The sequence below is a fragment of the Micropterus dolomieu genome, linkage group LG07 (genome assembly GCF_021292245.1).
Source record: "Micropterus dolomieu isolate WLL.071019.BEF.003 ecotype Adirondacks linkage group LG07, ASM2129224v1, whole genome shotgun sequence".
Classification (NCBI taxonomy): domain Eukaryota; kingdom Metazoa; phylum Chordata; class Actinopteri; order Centrarchiformes; family Centrarchidae; genus Micropterus; species Micropterus dolomieu.
This window is the reverse complement of record NC_060156.1, coordinates 13,485,986-13,507,000: the sequence shown is the minus strand read 5'-3', so window position 1 is coordinate 13,507,000 and position 21,015 is coordinate 13,485,986. Positions and strand designations below refer to the sequence as shown.

Sequence of the window (21,015 nt, the reverse complement as noted above, 5' to 3'; positions counted from 1 at the left end):
CTCCTCAGTCGTCCTACTGGCTCTGTGCCGACCCCAAAACCCATGATCCAGGACCTTCCGTCTGTGACCCCAGACCACGTAGGCGGTTACCATCTGGCCGCTGCAACCTTTGCAGGTGTGGAGAGGAAGTTTGGTCTGCACCTGCCCAAGTTCAAGCCTTCTGGAGAAGTGACAATCAAACCTGCTGAGTCCAAAACAGAACCGCAGGCTTCATAAACCTTCACTCATTGTGACTTCCGAGGGCTGCATGCTCCTCCAGTCATCACGTTTCCTCCAAAATGGTTTTATTGAACTACGTTTCAATCAAATGCATTTGAGCAGTTGTTGTACTCTGAATGCTGCACGCTTATGGCTTTATTGTGGTTTCTTTGCATAGCTTGCACAACTTTATTGTACATATTGTACTTCTCTACAGAGGGACATTATGGCATTACAAAGGATTGTTACTGTTTTCTGGTTTGCAATAGTTTGTGTGCATGTGTCAGCTGAATCTCAGACACGAGGATGTACAGATGTTTTCAAGTGTTTTGAAATCATAACCAGGGACATGGGAAATTATTTAAATGTATTTATTGTATTTTATTGAAATAAATCATTCAACTGTTTCTATGGTGTGAAAAGTACATTCTCAGTTTTGACACCAAGCTTTGAGATTCTTCAGGAGAAAAAACATCACTGAGCAGTTACAGCATACAAGATTATCTTTGAGGATATTCCAACTATCTAAAGTCTAACCAGCTGTACTGATTAAGTGAAAACTGGTGCAGTATAGAATATAGAAAGTAGAAAGACATTTGGATTTTGGACATTTCAGTATTTTACAAACAAGTCAATATTTAGTTTATCAAGTCTAACAGGAACAGAGATGACAACATGGGCTACAGTTACAAGAAGTTTACATTCCTGGGTGTTTCAAGATGTGATTGCTTTACTACCTTTGTGAAAATGGAGTTTAGCTATGAAGGGGTGTAGTGGGGCACATATTTGGGTTGAAAAACTCAACTCAAAATTAAGGCTGATAACATTCCCTAAGTGAAGACAGGTAGGAAAGATTAAAATCAAAGTTTAAGGCATCTGGTTGAAGAAAGGACGACTGGTTTGTGTTTGTGTGTATGGCTTCATGATAGTGTCTGAGGTTGATAGCCCTGTTGCTTGTGTTATTCCAAGGAAGACTGGTGATGGTCCAGCTAACTAAGAAGGCAGAGTTGTCCAAATAAGGAGGAGTAAGAAATCAAAAGATGTCAATACTGCTTTCTGATCAAAACTTAATGTTTTCTTCCAGTCATGTTGTCATGGCATCTTTTCCTCCAATCAAAACAGGGCTGATAACAAGAGCGCCACTGGTCCCTTAAACATCACGTCCATGGCAGGGGGTTCAGGCAGCCAGGCGCTGAGCTGCCAGCTCCTCTGCATCATCTCTGTTCTCGTTGATCTCTGCCAGTGTGCGGACAAAACGAGTCCATTCGTCATTTCGTGGAACCGAAATTTGCTGGGCGGGGGGGAGAGCACAACAGAGGGACGGTTTAAATTTCAAAATCCGGCTTCTGCTGTGGCAGGTCACAGGGAATGCTCTATATTCATATTTATGGAGAGTAGCGAAATGACGTACTCATACCACAAGGAATAGTTTGACTTAAATACATGACATGCTCTTCACAAATCTCATTAAAAGGTGACCTGCCCACAGTTATGTTTTTTTCAATAAATCACTACAGTACAAATTAGAGCAGGTAAGAGGCTGCCCAAGTGACTACAGTTAAAAAACAGAAGAGTCAAGAGAAATATAATGGCAAAAAGCTGAGTCACGCCTGCTCACCTCTCCAACATCATACACAAGAACTTGTCCATCAGAGTCTCCCACAGCGATTTCTCTGCCAGAATGAGCCCATCGGACCCTGTTGAGGGCTGGGTTACCCTCTACTGTCACGCTGGCAGTGGGAACCTAAAACAACACCACCATAAGATACCAGCTGGAACAGTGGAAACATGCTCCGCAAACTCTATACGTTTTTCCACAAGTTTATATCGTTTTAAATTTTTTTTTTTTTTAAGTAGGTAAATGTGTAATTGAGATTTGAGTGTTTGTCTCTTCTAAGATGTAAAGGAAAAGAGCAAAAATAGATGTGATTATATATGTGTATGCTGTTAGTGGGAATGTAATACCTCGGTGTCGCTGTTGAGGTTCCACAGGTCGAGATGGCCCACTCCGTCTACGCAAGCAAACACAGCAGGGTGAGTCGGAGACCACATGACATCGTACACGTAATCCGAGTTATCTTCAAATGAGTAGAGCGGCTTGTTGTTCTGCAGACATATATGAGATAAAAAATAACATTTAAATCACTTAATTTATAATAAACTTTTTGATATATGGTCTATGCATGTATTTATACAAAGGTATCAACGTAATGTATATACATGTTCTAACATACTTAATGAATACAGAACTTGATGATGTTATTAGGTTATAACATTTTTAAAACCTCAATTATTTCTTCCTCCTTATTCCTTCTTGGCAGGGCTCTGGGCATGGCGCCACCTCTTTAGTCCAGAGTCAAAGTATGTTGCAGTAATATTGGCTTGATTGGCACAAAATTTGGTACAGACTTTCACGTTAGCTGGATGAATTGTAAACTTTTCACAATCAGGTCATAATTTTTACTTCAATAACCACCCCGTGGTTGTATGCCTCCGCCAAACAGTCAAGTTGCAGTTTACATCAGAGTGTCTGTCCAAACTCATATGTAGTGAATACTTGGAATTAACTGAATAATGGAAGTTAATACTGTATTGACTATTATGTATGATTCCAGTTAATATACATTGTTAAACTGATTAATGAAGGATTGTCATGTATTGGCTTAACATGTCCTTGATTACTATATACAGATTGATACTTATATAGCTATGGAGTATAGCGACACAAAATTCTGGTGCTTTTGTTATCTCCTGGCATTTTCATGTGAAGGCTCTCTGTGAGCAGTAGGGGAAACTCGCTCACTCAACTCAGATCACGATTAACTAGGCGTTAATAATACGTTGTTTGCAGTTGCAGGATTCCAATGACGCTTGAAATTCAGAAGGAGGCAGGAAGTGAAAGGCAGAATGTATGACCTTTGAGTCATTGTGTCACCTGTTCAGTGTGAAGTTGACCTTTGGGTATCACTTACTCGTTGAATCTCATTAACCACCAGGGTGAAACTTTGTCATAATTACTTCATCAATTCTTGAGTTATGGCTAAAAAATTTGACCCCTGACCACCATTTGCATTCCTAAACGAAAATGGTAAAGCCCATCTAAACATTAGCATGTTCCCATTGGCTGTGCTCGATAGTAGGTAAGGGAACGCAAACCTGCTGAAATGCAGTGCAGGCAGTAGGCATGACAAATCAGCTGATGCTGTTAAAGAGCAGCATCAGCTGATCAGCTCTGTTAGATAGTGTGATGTGCTGTCCATACAATGAGGGTGCACCTTAACCACTGCCAACGCTAACTTTTAAAACACACAACATGGTTATCATTACAATGAGCATCACAGAGCTGGTAGTGGCTTTAGACTTTTTAAATTAGAGGTAACACAATTCTCTCTATGGCTAAACAGAGTCTAGTATTGTGAAATGTCAAATTCAATCAATACCCATTTTAACAGAAACATTTGACTTGAAAATCGCCATTAAAAAGGAACTATGGTGCAGTTGAAAATGAACAAAGGCTGGATTATACGGAACCTTGTAGAGACACAAAACACACAGAGGGGAAAACTTTTTCCTAGACACAGATGGGTCTTTTCACCCAAACAAAACAATCCTGAGGTTTTCTTGGACCTGTAAAATGCACCCTATGCAATGCTCATACCTTGGTGCTCCACAGCTTGACAGTCCAGTCGAAAGAGGAGGTAACAAAGAGGTGGGAGAAGTCCAGGGGCCCTGGGGCTGTGTGGCAGTCGATCCCTGTGATGGGCCCATGGTGGCCCTCAAACATCTCACTGATGCCCGCTTTGCTGTGGAGCACAGAGACGAAGCAGGGGAATTAAGTGCAAATGTACAGACACATTAAATCAAGTGTGACAAATTTAATTTCCAAAAGCAGCAGGTGTTGAGTAGTGACCTTCAGTTGTGATAATGTTATGAATACACATTTCTTTTTTTTAAATGATGGGGCATTACATTAAGCATGAAATAAAGCAACAGGCACAGATGGACCTCTGCTGGACGTCTTCACATCAATCGTTTACTTATATCATGTGATTACCAGCAGGGTGGCAAAAGTACCTGCAACTGCTCAACCACATGTTGCAGAACTGTTACCCAACTGAGGCTCTGATAATTAACGTAGAGAGGTAAATACTCAGCATGAGTGATGCTTATGCATTATTAACTGCAATGAGAGTATCATACCATTGTAAATGAGGTGGAAAATTATTCCCTCAATTACAGAGGTGCTTCTGCCGTGCAAAACATAGCAGCTATCCCCTCTCTGCGGTCTCTGGGCACAATGCAGGACAATTAGCGTGGGGCTAACACGCTACTCACTGGCAGGTCTGATTTTTGTTTTACCAGAGGACCGTCCACAGTGAGAGGAGCCCCCAGTCTCTTAAATGAGAACATTGTGGGATGAACTGCAGTTTTAATTCTCCCCAGGACGACCGACTGTAAACAAACTCTCTCACCCACAGAAACATACTGAGAAGAAAAAAAAAGGACAGGGAAAAAATGATTTGTTTCCCCTGCATGTGTGCCCTGTTTATGTTGAACGACCTTTACAAACACAACTGACAAGCGGAAAAGAAAAACAGGATGGCTGGGCAGGAGTGAAACCTCAAACAGCAGGAGATCAAGTGTTGGATTTGTGTTGCAATGGGAAGTGAGTGGGCTATATTTATTTGACACTCGGTCCTCGGTGGGCCTAACAAGCCGCCCAGTTTCCTGGTGGCGTTCGGGAGGGACACGGTTGCTTATGAACGCACCTTCCATGACGACATGACATGTAGACAGAGCCGTCCTCGCTGCCCACCATGAAATTGTTGACATCGCCAAGAGGGAAAGACATGGAGGTAACAGCTACAGCTTTGGACTGCTTGAACACCAGCTCCATGCTGTCCTGTGGAGGGGAAGGCGGTATGGAACAACATCCTTAACAGGCTCCCTGCTCAGGCTTTATGTTAACACACGTTCTGCCAAGCACAACCTATAAAAATCACTTGACAGTTTATTAATGTTTAATCTAAATTCAACTAGCACTTTATAAAAAATGGAAGTTTGACATTGAGGTCTTGGCAGTGCAGATGAAATGACACAGCTAGCAAAGTTAATTTCCCTGAAAGTGAAAAATTAGTTGAAGAAAAAATAAGGGTAAAGCTGGGGGAAATGCCAAAGTGGAATGCTAAAACGAAGGAGTCCGGCCAAAAGGCTTGACATTTAGCATGAATGGGAGGGACAGGAAGTGTGTGGAATTTAAAACTGAAGAGACAGAAAGTACACAAAATGTAAAAACTAAGCTCAACTCTTTAAAATGTGATGTATTATTAACATGGCAATTACATTTTAGGGTTAAATCGTTAATCCTAATTCCTCTGACCACCCACAGACACACACACGTTACCTGTGGCTGAGAGAGCATGTCCAGACTCCAGGAGCACATCTTGCCATCAGTGGAGATGCTAATCAGGTTGTTGGCGTTTTGGGTGCCAACCACATTCACACAGTATACTGGGTGCTGCAAAAAGAATGAGAACGTTTACTCATCTGCTGTATTAAAATAAGTGCCAGCCCACTGTGTCAGCTGTTTAGTGTACCGTATGTGCTGCTGCTGACAAGGGAGTCCTCTGCACCGGGGTCCTCTTGTTGCTCCTGTTGTCCCACAGTACGATCTGCCCCGAGTATGTCCCCCCCACCACAACGTTAGGGTGGAACTTGGCAAATGAAGCCGACATAACGGCAGACTGTCAGAAAGAGGGGAAAATAGAAAAAAGGGACAGGCAATGTTTAGCTTCTCTGGTGATAAAAAAGCAGCATGTTTGAAGTGAGACAGCTTGGCGTCACGTCTAGAAATGTACAATGTCACATCCAATTAAAGAAAGGAGAATACATCCCAGCCCAAGTCATGCAAAATCTGTGTGGGAGGGCTGGTCAGTATGGCTTAACATTTTTATGTCTTTTGACATTACATAACACAATTTAGTCCATTAAAAATATCATAATATATATCTAATTATCCCCATGTTTAGTGTGAATGAAAAATGAAGTAAAAAAGTAATTTGTCCATTCATTAAGTCCAAATTTGAGGTATAAATACCTCCGTGCTGTTTGGATAAAAAAAACAAACAAAAAAAAAACAATCACATTCAGTTCAATCATTCAGTTGTCAGATCACCTAAAAAGTAATGCCGTCTAACACAAAAGTTCGGCAATAAATCCTTCATGAAGGTTGTAATGTCGAGTGTTTTACAGAGAGGTGTTTCTGTTATTTAGCCTACCCCCACTGATATACACGGGGTGGACAAAATAATGAAAATGCCTGTCATTATAACAAAATACAGTTCCATCAGCACCACAAACTGCAGCCTTCAAACAGTTTCAACAAAAACTGAACATTATAACCTTCATGAAGGGAGGCTTAACTGCAGGACTGTTATATTAGACTGCATTCGTTTTAGCTGTGTACCTAATAAACTGGATACTGAATGCATGAATCTCCTCTGAAATGGCTTTTCCCCATTCACCACCAACAACCGTGAACAATATAAGCATTTTTCATTACTTTTGGATGAAAATGAAAGGAAACACAAACCTTGGGTCAAAATAAGTTGAGTGAAATGTTCCACTGAGGTAACTGACCACAAGGTAAAACTGTATCATATCAGGCTCTGGCTAGATCGCTGCAAAATACTGCTATGCACATGACATATTCAAAGTTGCCAATAATCAGAACATGGAAAACATCAAATTCAACCTGTTGTTTTCCTGCCTCATCTCAAAGTTACAGAACTGGTCTGTGCATGTTCCCTCTTTACCAAAACACAACCAAGCACATCTTTCATCACTCATGCCTCAGTTCTTACAGTGCATATAAAACAAACCGCAAGGCAGGTCAACGGGATTATTATTTATTTTTTGGCTTATGACTTGATTCATGAGTTTTAATGCCTTGAGTTTGTTTTTTTAGGTGGCCTACGTGCACTCATTGCTTCACCTATCACAACCTTACCTTAATATTTTTCTTATGGGACGTTTTTTGGATAAAAAGTGTGGCGCATGGTTAAGGAAAATCTCATTATGAGCTGACTTGGGAGGCACAGAGAAAACGTTGACACTTCTGTTCAGTTTTATTCATCTGAGCAATACGCCTGCATCTACATCCGCTCTGAAGGCAACATGTGGTTCTACTCAACTTGTCTTGGTGAAAGAGCCTCAGGGCAGGCATTATAATAAGGCTGGGCAGAGTGGAGGGGCTCTGCTGCTCTCCCTGCTAGCTTGTCTGAACACAGGGCCCTTGTTTAGATGCACATGATAACCAGCCCAGTCCCACACACTTAATCCTGCTACAGTGCTCAGATTCCATTCAACTCCTGCTGCACCGCAGGTCTTCTCCGGCGCCTCACGAACATGTGTTTGTGGATAGATGTGGCGGAGGTGGATGCCAGTACGGTGAACTCACAATGTGAACGCAGGAGGGTGAGGGTTGTAGGAGCAGAGGAGGAGGAGGGATTGGGGGGGGGGGGCAGGCAAACAGTGGCTGGCTATCATGGAAGAAGTCAACGGTGAGGGGTGGGTAAAAAAAGGCTTTGCTTTGGGGTACCTGACAGTGGAAGACGTACTCCGGTGTAGCTTTCTTGTACTTCATGTTCCACACCAAGGCCACGCCGTCTGGCTCATGAGGAGCGTCCTCATTGTTGTTGTATGAGGCAACCAGAAGTTCAGGATACTGGTGACAGAAAAAAAAAGCCCAAATGAATTTCAGGGAGGAGGCAGACATGCCCCCCAGGCTTAGCTCCATGTGGACAAGCCTCGCCTGCCCTTTGCGGTGCAGCTGAATGCCTTAAATAATGAGTAATCCTTTCCTCAAGATTTATGGCTCGTTTAATTAGCCCAACCCCCCGCCCCCGGAGAACTTTGGTAAATTACGTTTTTATTTCCTTTCAGAATTTTAACCAAAAGCTACAGTTCTGAAAGCGCTCGGGAGAACAGTGGTCGACCAAAACAGAGCAGCTTATTATTGAGAATCTAGAATTTAAACCCACTGAAGTGCATATTAAAAATGCAGACAGAGAATGACTACAGAAACACTACCCAGATGTAAACTAACCATTAACCTCTGCAGCCCCTAATCCTTGATCGGAGATTTACAGTTTGTGAATTCATAATTTCAAATCACAAGGGTATGGATATCGCTCTGAGCTAGAAAATACTGTGAACAAAGAGTTGGTGTTCAATCACTGTCAAAAGCCATTGCAGAATGATGCATTAAATGACCTTAGACACCAGAGGAAACAAATCATTATGGCCTCCTACTAAGTGACAATTTACGTGGGACATAACTTACTTTTCCTGAGGGACTTGTGGCTAAAAGTAAATGCTGTCAAACTCAAGCTATGTAATCATAAAGCATTATGGGTGTGTAAAGCTAAGTTGTTTCAACAGCCAATTAGCAACAATTTCGCACTTCTATTTTAGCATAAAAACACACTAAGTTAATTTTTAAGATTGACATTTTCATAATTGCAAACAACTTCCAAATGGTGCTCTGACAAATTTGTTCCACTGTTTGGTTTAATTACAAAAAAAAAAAAAAAGACCTGTAAAGACCAGTCCAGACAGGTGACGACACGATGCTTGGACCAGCGCTCATCCATGAACTGCCTGTTGAGAGAGAGCTTTGCTCCGGCCTGGATTTCACTGGGGAATACAAAGCACCACAAATCAATGAAAACACTTCTTCAAAAAAACCAAACAAAAAAACCCCAAACAATTACACGTTCAAAAAAGGAAAAAAATACACTAGATGTTCAATTATTACCCCTCCTTCTCCTCCAGGTCACGACCACTGTAGTCAAAGAAGAGGTCCACATGCTCCGATAGGGCTCGCTCAATAATGCGAGTGCTGTGGTCGAAGAAATTAACAAACTCCTCAGAGTGCAGGATCTGGAGTTTTTCCTCCTCTGTCAGCTCATGGGGGGGTGCTATACAGAGAAACACAAACACGCTGAAATATAGTGAGGATCACCACTGCTCCTTGCTATTATGATATGGAATGTGATGCACCACTTTACAGCAATAGAACGCGCTTTGTACTCAAGCAACAACTATTATAAAATCCCTAGAAGAACTGAAGAGGCTCAATTTCAGCATTGCAATTACGCATCATCACTCATAGTCCAGCCAGGTACCTTCCTCCTCCTCTTTCTGGTCCGGTTTCTCTGTCTGAATCTCGACTACCGGTTGAGACGGAGCAATTTCTTCCTCTTCTTCTTCCTCTGTTGATCAGAAAGTGAACTCTGTTAAACACTGCAAAACAACACTAAATTAGGTTGTATACACCACATCACTGACAAGACAATGTAAATAATTTTTGTGATAGAAATTTTGTCAAAACTTCAAACGTCAACAATGGAATCAAATTCAAAGTTCACACAACGAATGATCATGCCTTCATACAGACGTTACATACATTTTGGTCACTACATCTTCCACATCCATTATTTTCTGTTTTTCAATAAAAGCTCCACCCCAGTGATTATGGGCACTGCAAAAGACTGATTTTGTATCTCTGCCTTGCATTTGTTTGGTTTGTCAGCACAATGTCCCCTTTCAAAAAAGAACCTGCTCTTCTAAAGCAGGGAAGTTTGTCATTTGTGTTAAAGGGACACAGCGCAGCGGGTGTCTTGTTGTCATAGGGACCCCTGTCTCTCCCAACTGTTAATGAGACTCTAGCCATTCAATAGAGAGTCTAGTTGTCAGTGTAGCCATTTCCTCTGTGTCCCAGTAGCAGGTTGCCCCCTTCTAGGCCACAGGGCAGCGGGGCAGAGGGTGTGGAGCAGCTGCCCGGGTTCTTCCCATTGGTCTGGCCAGATGACAGCATGGTGCAAAAGCAGATGGTGATGCTGGGATTGTCTTGTGCTCTTCAGAGGTGGCATGGGGATGGCACAGAGGTTTTCTGCCTGGCTGCCCCGAGACAAGCTTCTCCCTGAACAGCAAGCCTGCGCAATTACCATCCTAGCAGGAGGTCCTACAACTCCTATTCAACCTCAGAGAATGTACGACAAAATACAGGCCAGACCAGCTGGCAAACTGCACACCGGTTCTACCTCAAAGAGGATGAACGCGCTTTTTCAAAACACATCTCTTAGAGGCGGTACCCCAGCCTATGCTTTCAATGTAAAAAATAATAGCAAAAACAGGACAAAACAGATTCATAAGGAGAGGGGAAATACTTGCTTGGTTCCTACAGGCATTCATCTTGCTATAAGCCTTATAGTTAATCTAAGATGACAGCGCCACATGCCAGAATTTCCTTCCTACTGAGATAATCTAAATGATAATGTCATCTGTCACTTTGTCCATAAAGTGATTTATCCCCTTTCTCAGATGGAGGTTTGGGGAAGAAGGTTATTCGGTGCGCTGATGAGTTTACAGAACTGGGTTGATGACACAAGCCATTTCAATGTACGGCCATACTCTGCAACCAACAGGACAAGGTTAAAATCTTTCCTTTCAAGGGCCTCAATCAGGCTTAAAGGAAAACAGTAATCACTGTCTTTCAGCTAGTCCCGGCCGTGCTCGTCAGCCCTTTCCCTGGTGAGGCAGCCAGAGCAATCAACCTGCCAGGCATTAGGAGCGGATAGACAATCTGAAAATAAAGGGTATAATGCACCTGCCAGCCAAAATGGCCATTTGCAGAAAAGCTAGTGATCCTGGTGACCCCACTGGGGATGTGTAGGGGGGTAGCAGCGCCTAGTGAGGGTGGGTGGTGGAGTGGAGAGGAAGGGGAAGGGGAAGGGGAAGGGGAGGGTTGCATTTAACAGAATTCACCCGGATCACCGATGTCCCATACACTGACACCTCCTCTCAAAGCAGGCCCAATTATGGCTTTTGTACCACTTAAGAAATAAAAGCTTTTTGGGGGGACCGAATAGGGGTGGGGGTGGGGGTGGGTAATCACAGGTCTTAGTCAGTAGACAATATATTAATGCAAACACGTTATGTGGCCAGTGATGTACAAGAATAAAACTAAATGACCTTTGCTCCCTGCTGCAGGTGTCTTCCACTTTCTATATGCCCACACTGAACAAAGGTCTGACTTCAGCATGTGCAACTGGGTTTTTTTCCTGCTGTATAAAAGGCCAATAATGAAATAATAGAGGACAAAACTCTACCAATACACACCCCCCCCCCCAAACACACAAATATGTGCAATAGAGTACCATTAGCACCAGTTTACAAAATGCACTTTAAACATTGTGATCAGCCTGTTCCATGTGGTACAACGTCAACATTTGTGGTTGTGGTGTAGCAGCAAACTTCAAATTGCAGCAAGGCAAAAATAAAAAACAGAGACATCAGCAGTCAGACTTCTGTCAATCTGATAACACTTTTCCACACTTCGTCATCTGTGAAACAGGATTCTATTGTTTCCAACTTCTTCAACATGGTTACACATGTCTCTAATGACACCGAGGTCTAAAGATCACCGACAGGCCAACGGTAAGCAGAAACCCAAAACCAGCACTGTTACAGACAAAACCCAAACTCTTGCTAAATAAGACTGAGAACAAAAAACAGATTGTCAAGGTCCAAAATATTCAAACCATACCACCAGTGCACTAAGAAACAAAAAGAAGAATATACACAATTTTCCATTCGGAATGATTAGCTACTGTATGACAGAGGGACACAATAGATATTTAGCAGTCCTAATCATCAAGTGCATAAAGGCTGACCACAATTACAAGTGGCACTTCACACAAAAAGGCCATTAAGGGCTTTTGTGATTAAAAGTTTTGACCTGCCTCTGAATTCAGAGTGATTAAAACAATCACATTCAATTAAATATTAAATTTACTAAACTGCTCCACATACTCATATTCCTGACAAGCCTTTTTAAACGCTGCACCAGACCAACCACTCCACACACCACCCCCAGACCCCAACCTCCAACAATATCTTACTATATAATTATAGCCTCTTGTTGAGGAGTGCATACTGATGCTGCATATTACCTACTAGTGCAGTCTGGAGATACTGTAGCGGCGGCACAGAAATTCACATATCTGATGGCTTAAAAATCAACTTATTTTCTCAAAGTGCCCACAGATGGAACAGCACTAATTCAATCTAAAATCAAAATGGACCTATGTTGTCTGATGGTCACAAACCTTGCAAATAAAGAATTAGAATTAATGTCAAAATCGTACATGTCATAGACATCTGGGAGCAGATTTCAGTGCAACAAAGACTGTGTGTAGAGTGATGTAATAATGTCCCCATTAATCACAAACAAATCATCTAAACCGAAGACGCGCTGGTTTCTTTAGGTCAATAGGGCAGGTGATATTAAAATCTTATATATTTTACTCCTTTCTCCGAGGTCTTGCAGACACTGCGGGAACTGGGAACCCAATGGTTTGCAGCAGCCGGGGCATGGTGGCGGCTCCCTCTAATGCCACCGCCTGCTGACCTTGAGAGTGCTGGGCCGTTGCCTCCTTTTGACAACATGATAAATCGCTCAATCAGAGAAGAGACCTGACGCCACCCCACACATCAAAAATGCGCAGAGGGGAGCAAGCTGGGAAAGGGGATGCCGTCTCATCGAGTGCCAGAAGTGATGGTGTGAAAATGCACAATGTCACTGAGTGTGTTTTGTTATGTGCCTGTTCGGTGAAGGGAGAAGACAGGGAAGCGAGGGAGTTGATGAAATGATTACATAGTGGCAGAGAGGATAAGGGGGCCTCGTGTTGAACAGCTGGCAGAAACCATCATTGTTTAACACAGTTTTACAATGCCCAGTAGAGTCCAGAGTAAATAGCAACGAGGAACACAGGGATGCTCTTCATCCTTCACTAGCTCTGCTCAGTTTTCCACAAAATCGCACAATTTTTTCTTACTCACGCTGCATGCCAGCTCAGAATTTTCTACATGTCACCTGATGGGACAACAACCAACAATCAGTACACTGTTTAAAATCCTAACCAGGCCTTCAAGGATGCTTAAAAATATGTGTTAGCTGGTGCTGAGCAAACAGCTAAAAATTAGGACTCATTGCAACAGCTGGAGGAGTTTGAAAAGACCTGTGGCTAGTTCTGATATCTCTTTGGGACAAAAAAATCTAATCAGTATTTCAGTCTAGTGCATTATTCGCCATCTGTCATTACAAAAATCAACCAAGAACAAGCAGCACTCCCGCAAATATTGCATTTTTTATGGAACATGTGTTTAACATGTGGATGTTAGTAGAAAACCCAAATATTCACTCTGGCCAACCCACATGAAAGCTCCAGTGCAGCAATTACATACATACTGACATGCTTTGGAGGCAGTAAGCAGTTGTATGCGCAGCGCTTCATATCTACCCCACAAAATCACATTTCTCCTTCCTGTCACTGGTTTGCTCATTCTGCTCATTAATTATACCAAAGCGCAGTCTGAATTTAATCTCTTCCTTTGAATTCTTATGTTTCCTGTGCCTCATTTTTCCTTTACTTTCATCTCAAATCAGATCTCGTTCAACTTGCTCACTTCCGGTTCCCACTTGTACACTCATACAGCCCATGAGACCCCAGTTGTGAATAATTCTCAAGAAGTGGTGGCACCCTTCTTGCAGTAAAATAAACATTTGTTATTCATTTTAATGAACCACATAGTCAGGCTCATGTACACACAAAGTTCTTCTCAAGGTTAACCTGTAAAATCACCTTCTTTTTGCTGGGTCATGACAGGTGTCTGGGTCTCTTTTGTGTAGGATACAGTTTCACGTGGAGGGAAGTCCACTTGTGTGACTTTAGCCATTCCCAGTTTTGGAGTTCCTCGCCTAAAAGCACAGCACAACTCAAACTTTGCACATCGTAATATCACTACAAAATGGTTATTATTTTAACAAAAAACAAATACAACAACAACATACATTCTCATCCGTTTTTGTAACAATTTTCACCTTGTCCTCAAGTGGACTCTTGTGCTGATTAAAGTAAGTCAATGAGTATTACATGGGAAGGCAAGACTTCAGATTAGTTTAACAACCAGTGTGAATTAATTAATAAATGTTCTATCTGATCACTCTTGTGTACTACTGTTTTCCCGGACTGCATTGACTAAATAATGACTTTGAAGGACAAAGTACTCATGCCATAGATTGAGAGAAGGGAAAATGACCAGGAAAGGAGAGAAGAGAGTGTCCAGTACCCCAGCTCAGAATCAGAGTGAAGTTGAAGAGTGGACGGGTCAGAGTCCCAGTGCAGAGTCCTGGTTAGTGTCACAGCAACAAGGCAGCATTAGTGAGAGAGACAAGCAAGCACACGTGAGGAGAGGAAATAAAGTTAGCATTATGGCACACAACATGCTGATTGGATTCTATGTCACCAATCAATGAAATTTATATGTTATCAAAACACACTTCAAAACGAGATGGTTTTGCAGCTCAAATCAAGCTTGAATGAGCCCACACAACAGCTCAGAGATGGAAGAATGTATCTGCATAAAATGCATAGATGGACAGACCCTCAGATTGGGATGACATAGGGTGTAATGTGCAGGCTGCAGGGCTGACCAAGCCTGAACTGTGTCACACCAAAGGCTCTGAGTGTTGTGGGGGGAGAGAGGGAGGGGAGAGAGAGGGAGAGAGACAGAACCCTCGGGGAGAAAACATGACCTCCATGTGTGTAGGAAATGGCCATGCTGGTGAGGGAAATGAGTCAACACGTATACGGGGAACAGCTCCCCGGGCCTGATGGGACACTGGGGGAGCTTGAATTTCAGCCCAGGGAAGGGGCTCTAATTAGGGGTTAAGAAGTCCCCCAGGCATCACAGCAGCCTGCTGTTTTATTGTTAATTTAGGATCGTCCTAATTCAACGGCACACAAATTAAATAAACATGCACTCAGTTGGCATAAACCTGTCATTATTCACTAACGGTATGAGACTTCATGGAAGATTTTAGCTCAGTTGTTCTTAATGTAATCATGCTTTGAATATATTCACAGCCTTTGTCTGGAGCTGAAAGTGATGCAAAGTGTACAAAGCAAAAATAGACTTCAGTTTTTCTAAGAAATATTCAAAATACTTCTGAACTAATTTGTTGTACAATACACATGCAGTTTAAGTAGCTCGAGAAGCTCTGACAAGGACGCTGAAATCAGATTCTTGCTTGCATAGCTGTTTCAGTAAAGAGCACAACAACACATGATGCTCAATAAAGCACTCAGCTTTTAAACATTTTGCTTTGAGAGGTAGCCCTTAACTCTTCCTAAATAGGGATTGGGGAATAGGGATTGTTATAATAGGGATTGTTTTCCACTCTTGTAATATACTGTACTGCAGTGGGAAAACTATTTTGTTACTCACACTTCTGCTGGGAAGTAGGAGTGTGTGTATGTGTGCGCGCATGTGCGCGTGTATCAGTACCTGGGTCCCACAGCTCCATCAGAGTCCTGGCTCCCTGCCTCACTGGGTGTGCCTGCCGATTTGGTAGTCGGAGACATGGGAGGAGGGACTACATAAGAGACAATAATCATTTGTTACACTACGTTATTCACAACAGTGTACAAACGCATCCATGCAGCCTTTTCTTTCACATGCTGGACAAATGCTATCGATCTTAATGCAGATCTTCTGACAGCTACATGACAGTGAGCACGTCATGATACGTGCAAAGCCCTGACATGAACAGCAAAGCAAGTTAAAAATATACAAATCAGTCTGTAGATAGCAAACTTAAGCCTTGGCAAGCTCAACATTTATTGACAAAGAGGCTTTAATAACACAATTACACTGACTTTAAAAAAAAAATTAAATGAAATTAATGTTTGAATAAATGCATCAAGTAGAACAGACTATTAAAAAATACACTGAACTATGTTTTTTTTAATTCTGTTTCAAGTTTGTCTGCATCCTGAGACTTTTCTGAGATTTTTGTATGGATCTCTTCTGCCACCTGCTGTTAGCAACGCGACAATGCTCGAAAAATCCCTGGATGCGCCACAAAACAATATTAATACAGTCAATGGTATTATTTTAAATAATCAGTGCTTCTTCTTGTACAGTACAGGTGTTTGTGGACATGTTTTTGTTAAGTCCACTAAGTTTAATCTACTGGTTCAATTTAGAAATCTAAAATAAGACCCATGTTTGACAGGTTACTTATGCAAAGACGTGCTGTGAAAAGTTAGCGAACTTAGCGAAATTTCTGACAAACAAGGTGGCAGCTTATTAGGCTGTGATGCATTTTGCTTGCTTTGGCTCTTTACCCATTCCATTGAAATTAGTTCAGATGAAATCATAACATTTTAACCTCTGGGGAATGACTATGCGGTTAAAATGGCTTTCGATGGCTTGAATAGCTTTCAGCTTTAATATGAGGCTGTTTACATCCGCAACAGATGAACGGTACAAAAATTATTATATTAACCTAATTTTAGGGGATGGAAAGTAATAGGACAAGTAAACACAGAGTTAAAGTTATTATATCTAATATTTGGTTGCACATACATCGCAGTCAATGACTGTCCAAAGGTTTCCATATTCTTCCTTATTTGTAAGCTTTTTGCCTTTAGTCTGATCTTTAACAAGTCAAACACATGATCAGCTAAACTGAAGTCAGGTGACTGAGTTGACCAGCAAAGAAAATACCTGTTTGGCCATAAGAAATCTGTATGTTTTGGTTCATTGTCCTACTGCTTAGATCTGCTTTGGGGGACACACAATAGGAGCAATGATTCCTACACTGTTCACCCAGATTGAAGGTGAACACCCTCAAATACTCATCAGAGGCAAAACACAAAAAATAGTGACTGTCTTAATACAATGACTGCAATGTATGTGAGATATAATGGCAAATGGGCTACTTTAACTGTTTAATTTATAAGTCCTGGAACCCTGTGGACTTGGCTGTTTCTATAGATCTTCTACAGATCACAGTAGCAAAGTATGCGCAATCCACCAACAGGTAATGTAAAACATACCAACTGGAATATCTGAGGTTATGCCCACACTCTGTAGAAGAGCATCAGCCTCACGTCTTTTTTTCTCCAGGTCAGAATCATCCTGGTGAAGTGCGGCATCTTTCAATTGTTCTGCCTGGAAACAGCAATTCAATACCCATTAATTGCTATGATGTCAGACAATAAAGTATGGAACTTAAACTTGTTGCAGGTTTCCTGTGAGCAAGTTGAAAATACCAAGTGCAGTACAATGGAGCAGGTCATCAGCAACACTTGCGTATGCAGAAAATTTAAGGAAAAAGACGACTTCCAAACACTGGATTTAATTTAATGCAGGACAACTTTGTTCATGACACTGTGCTGGAGGTGTAGGCTGTGGCGGTGTAGGTGTGGCAAATGGCAAGGTGAAAGGCTTTTCTAAAGCTTTCCACTCTCAATAACATAATTTCTGCTGGCAACGACACACAGTCACCAGTTGAGTTATTAAGACAGGGCTCATCTTGGTTACAAACTGTGTGCTACCTATTATTATGGAATGTTGTAACAACTGTAAAGCAGACCCAGTCAAATATTACATGGCAGTCAAGGACTTATTTTAACTTGGAATGTTTTGTTGTTATTGGATTAGGCCCAAGTTCAGCATTTTTTTTTTTATACACTCTACTTACTGTTAATCAACCAAAGAAAAAAATAATTTCGCCTGCTAACTTAATTTTGACATCTTAGATCATCAATGTAAAATGTATTGGCTACACTGCAACAGAATTACGATTTAGAGCAAATTAAAATGTTAACATCTCAACATGCAAACAATCTGGATTGTCAGAGTTCTTTTTTGTATTTTGTATCCATCTCATAGTAATTCTGTAATAAAATATCAACTTAAATAACTGATCTACATCTCAGTCACATGAGATCTTAAATAAAAATCAGACTGGTTATTTAAAACAACATGCCAACTTTCTAAGATGAACTTACAGTGGGGAGAACAAGTATTTGATACACTGCTGATTTTGCAGGTTTTCCTACTTACAAAGCACGTAGAGGTCTGTAATCCAGAAAATCTAGTTGTATGATTTTTAAATAATTAATTTGCATTTTATTGCATGACATAAGTATTTGATACATCAGAAAAGCAGAACTTAATATTTGGTACAGAATCCTTTGCTTGCAATTACAGAGATCATGGCTAGGCCACTCCAGGACCTTGAGATGCTTCTTATGGAGCCACTCCTTAGTTGCCCTGGCTGTGTGTTTCGGGTCATTGTCATGCTGGAAGACCCAGCCACGACCCATCTTCAATGCTCTTACTGATGGAAGGAGGTTGTTGGCCAAGATCTCGCAATACATGGCCCCATCCATCCTCCCCTCAATACGGTGCAGTTGTCCTGTCCCCTTCCACAAAGAATGATGTTTCCACCTCCATGCTTCACGGTTGGGATGGTGTTCTTGGGGTTGTACTCATCCTTCTTCCTCCGAACACGGCGAGTGGAGTTTAGACCATTAAACTCTATTTTTGTCTCATCAGACCACATGACCTTCTCCCATTCCTCCTCTGGATCATCCAGATGGTCATTGGCAAACTTCAGACGGGCCTAGACATGTGTTGGCTTGAGCAGGGCGACCTTGCGTCCGCTGCATGATTTTAATTCACGACGGCGTAGTGTGTTACTAAGGGTTTTCTTTGAGACTGTGGTCCCAGCTCTGGTCCCTCGCTTTCCTCATGAATACTGATGCCCCACGAGGTGCGATCTTGCATGGAGCCCCAGACCGAGGGAGATTGACCGTGCATCTTGAACTTCTTCCATTTTCTAATGATTGCGCCAGTTGTTGCTTTCTCACCAAGCTGCTTGCCTATTGTCCTGTAGGCCATCCCAGCCTTGTGCAGGTCTACAATTTTATCCCTGATGTCCTTACACAGCTCTCTGGTCTTGGCCATTGTGGAGAGGTTGGAGTCTGTTTGATTCAGTGTGTGGACAGGTGTCTTTTATACAGGTAACGAGTGAAGAACAGGACGGCTTCTTAAAGAAGAACTAACAGGTCTGAGAGCCGGAATTCTTATTGGTTGGTAGATGATCAAATACTTATGTCATGCAATAAAATGCAAATTAATTATTTAAAAATCATACGATGTGATTTTCTGGAATTTTGTTTCAGATTCCGTCTTTCACAGTTGAAGTGTACCTATGATAAAAAGTACAGACCTCTACATGCTTTGTAAGTAGGAAAACCTGCAAAATCAGCAGTGTGTCAAATACTTGTTCTCCCCACTGTAAGTCTTTGTAAGAGGACTAGAACATGTTGTGCCATGTCTGTCAACATAACCATCAGTTGTCAAGTTTGCTTAGGCTCTAAACTACATTTGGCTTGCAATAGTGGTTTTCAATGATTTCTTGCCCATTTGGATGTCCAATACTAACAAAAACTAAGGGTAGGGAGAAAATTTGCATTTGAATTTAAATAACGTTTGCCATGCTCACACTGAGCCATTAATAGTTTTGATGGTGTTCATTCTCCATTTTCATTTTTGCATTCAATATCAGCAAATATTCAAACATGCACAAAATGTTAAACATAACAGTTACCTCTTTCTTCTTGCGCTCCTCCTCCTTTCTTTTCTTCTCCTCTCTGATTTGTGCCAAGCGTTGCTTCTTCCTTTCAAGCTCTGCTTTCAGCTCACTTTTGTCAGACATGATGCCACAGCTGCATACAAACAACATATTTTTGTTTGTCTTCGTGTTCCATTAAGAATACATTGGAGAAGATTGCATTTCAAAGACTTAAGTATATTAAACAAAAGCCAAGCATCCTGATGGTCCAGTGGTCTCCGTGTTTGTAGAGTCTGACAAATAAAACAGCCTTAAAAACCCGAGCATCTCCTGACTGCCGATGCTCTCAGCTTCAGTACCACCTTGCACAGTAATGGAGACGGCTAGCTACCAAACTTCACCCAGCAGATTACAGTTAAAAATGACCATCCAATAGTATTTTCTGTCTTCTCTGCAGCTGACTGAGCTAAATTTGTAAGCTGTTAAGAGACAAATACTTAGATCATTTCTCAGCTACATGTAACTTAGTTTAAACCACAGCCGGGATGACCTGTCATCGTCAGCAAGCTAACAGAGAGCCCCACCCTACAGCCAGTGCAACTGCCCACACCCGGTTAGCTTAGCACGGGGTTTTCCTATTCATATCATTTATGTGTCTATGATCCTTAATAGCTTGTCGTAAACGCTTTCAAACTATAAGTCTTCTCCGCGTTGATGTGGTGTTTTACTTCGCTTATCACACGGCAGTTTCATAGAAAACACGCAACGTTAGCATCCAACCGGCCTCTGCCGCTGCTAGGCTTCCTTGTTATGAGCGACTACAGAGCTAGCGTAGCCATCCTTGTTGTACAACAGTTATTTAGTAATTACTAAGACCACGTGTACTTTATGTCAATTATTAAGCAAAATGGTTTTTGGGTCATAGAAAATGTGAGTTATCCACCCCAACCCCGACTTTATGGCTAGAGACGTTAGCGTTAGCTTTGTGTTAGCAGCTACCTACAACAGTAAACCCGGACTCTGGTCCGCAGTGATGTCATGCGCTTCCAACTCTTCTGACCGCACGAAAAACGCAAGTTGGGCCTCAAAGACAGCGCGACAAATACAAAAAATGTTGCCCGTGCGTGATACTACAGCGAAATTGACACTAATGTGTAGATTACAAACCTTAAAGCAGGTGATCGACCTGACACCAAACGCCAATAACCAATACACAGCCAAAACAAACGCGCTGCCGACCTAACTACAGATGCTGGGAAGAGCCAAAAAAAGAAGCATTTCGCCTGCTTGCGACGTGGCTGCTGTTATCCGAGAACAAG

At 41.8% G+C, this 21,015-nt stretch overlaps 2 protein-coding genes across 6 annotated transcripts in view; one reads left to right on the top strand and one right to left on the bottom strand.

The window, feature by feature from the left end:
* LOC123974239 (calcium-binding mitochondrial carrier protein Aralar1-like) overlaps positions 1-605 on the top strand; it is a 20,582-nt gene extending 19,977 nt beyond the window's left edge. The window contains exon 18 of the mRNA XM_046054799.1: positions 9-605. Coding sequence (XP_045910755.1) covers positions 9-216 — 208 coding nt within the window. The 3' untranslated portion in view covers positions 217-605. The remainder of the gene's footprint in view (positions 1-8) is intronic.
* On the bottom strand, positions 554-21,015 carry dync1i2a (dynein, cytoplasmic 1, intermediate chain 2a). 5 transcript variants are annotated; one of them, XR_006825791.1, is made up of 17 exons: positions 20,696-20,810; positions 19,733-19,850; positions 17,169-17,283; positions 15,613-15,700; positions 14,395-14,454; positions 13,908-14,023; positions 9,387-9,473; positions 9,017-9,179; positions 8,796-8,895; positions 7,799-7,924; positions 5,796-5,942; positions 5,603-5,716; positions 4,968-5,101; positions 3,857-4,001; positions 2,164-2,210; positions 1,817-1,942; positions 554-1,489 (listed from the first exon to the last, which is right to left on the bottom strand). XR_006825791.1 is itself a non-coding variant. In XM_046054801.1 (17 exons), the coding sequence occupies exons 2-17, from the start codon at positions 19,838-19,840 to the stop codon at positions 1,376-1,378; spliced, it is 1,884 nt and encodes a 627-aa protein (XP_045910757.1). In that variant the 5' UTR covers positions 19,841-19,850; positions 20,864-21,015; the 3' UTR covers positions 554-1,375. The 5 variants fall into 5 exon arrangements, 4 of the variants coding, with proteins under 4 accessions (XP_045910757.1, XP_045910758.1, XP_045910756.1 ...); XM_046054801.1 differs by lacking the exon at positions 20,696-20,810 and adding an exon at positions 20,864-21,015 and having other exon boundaries at positions 2,164-2,304; XM_046054802.1 differs by having other exon boundaries at positions 2,164-2,304; positions 20,700-20,845.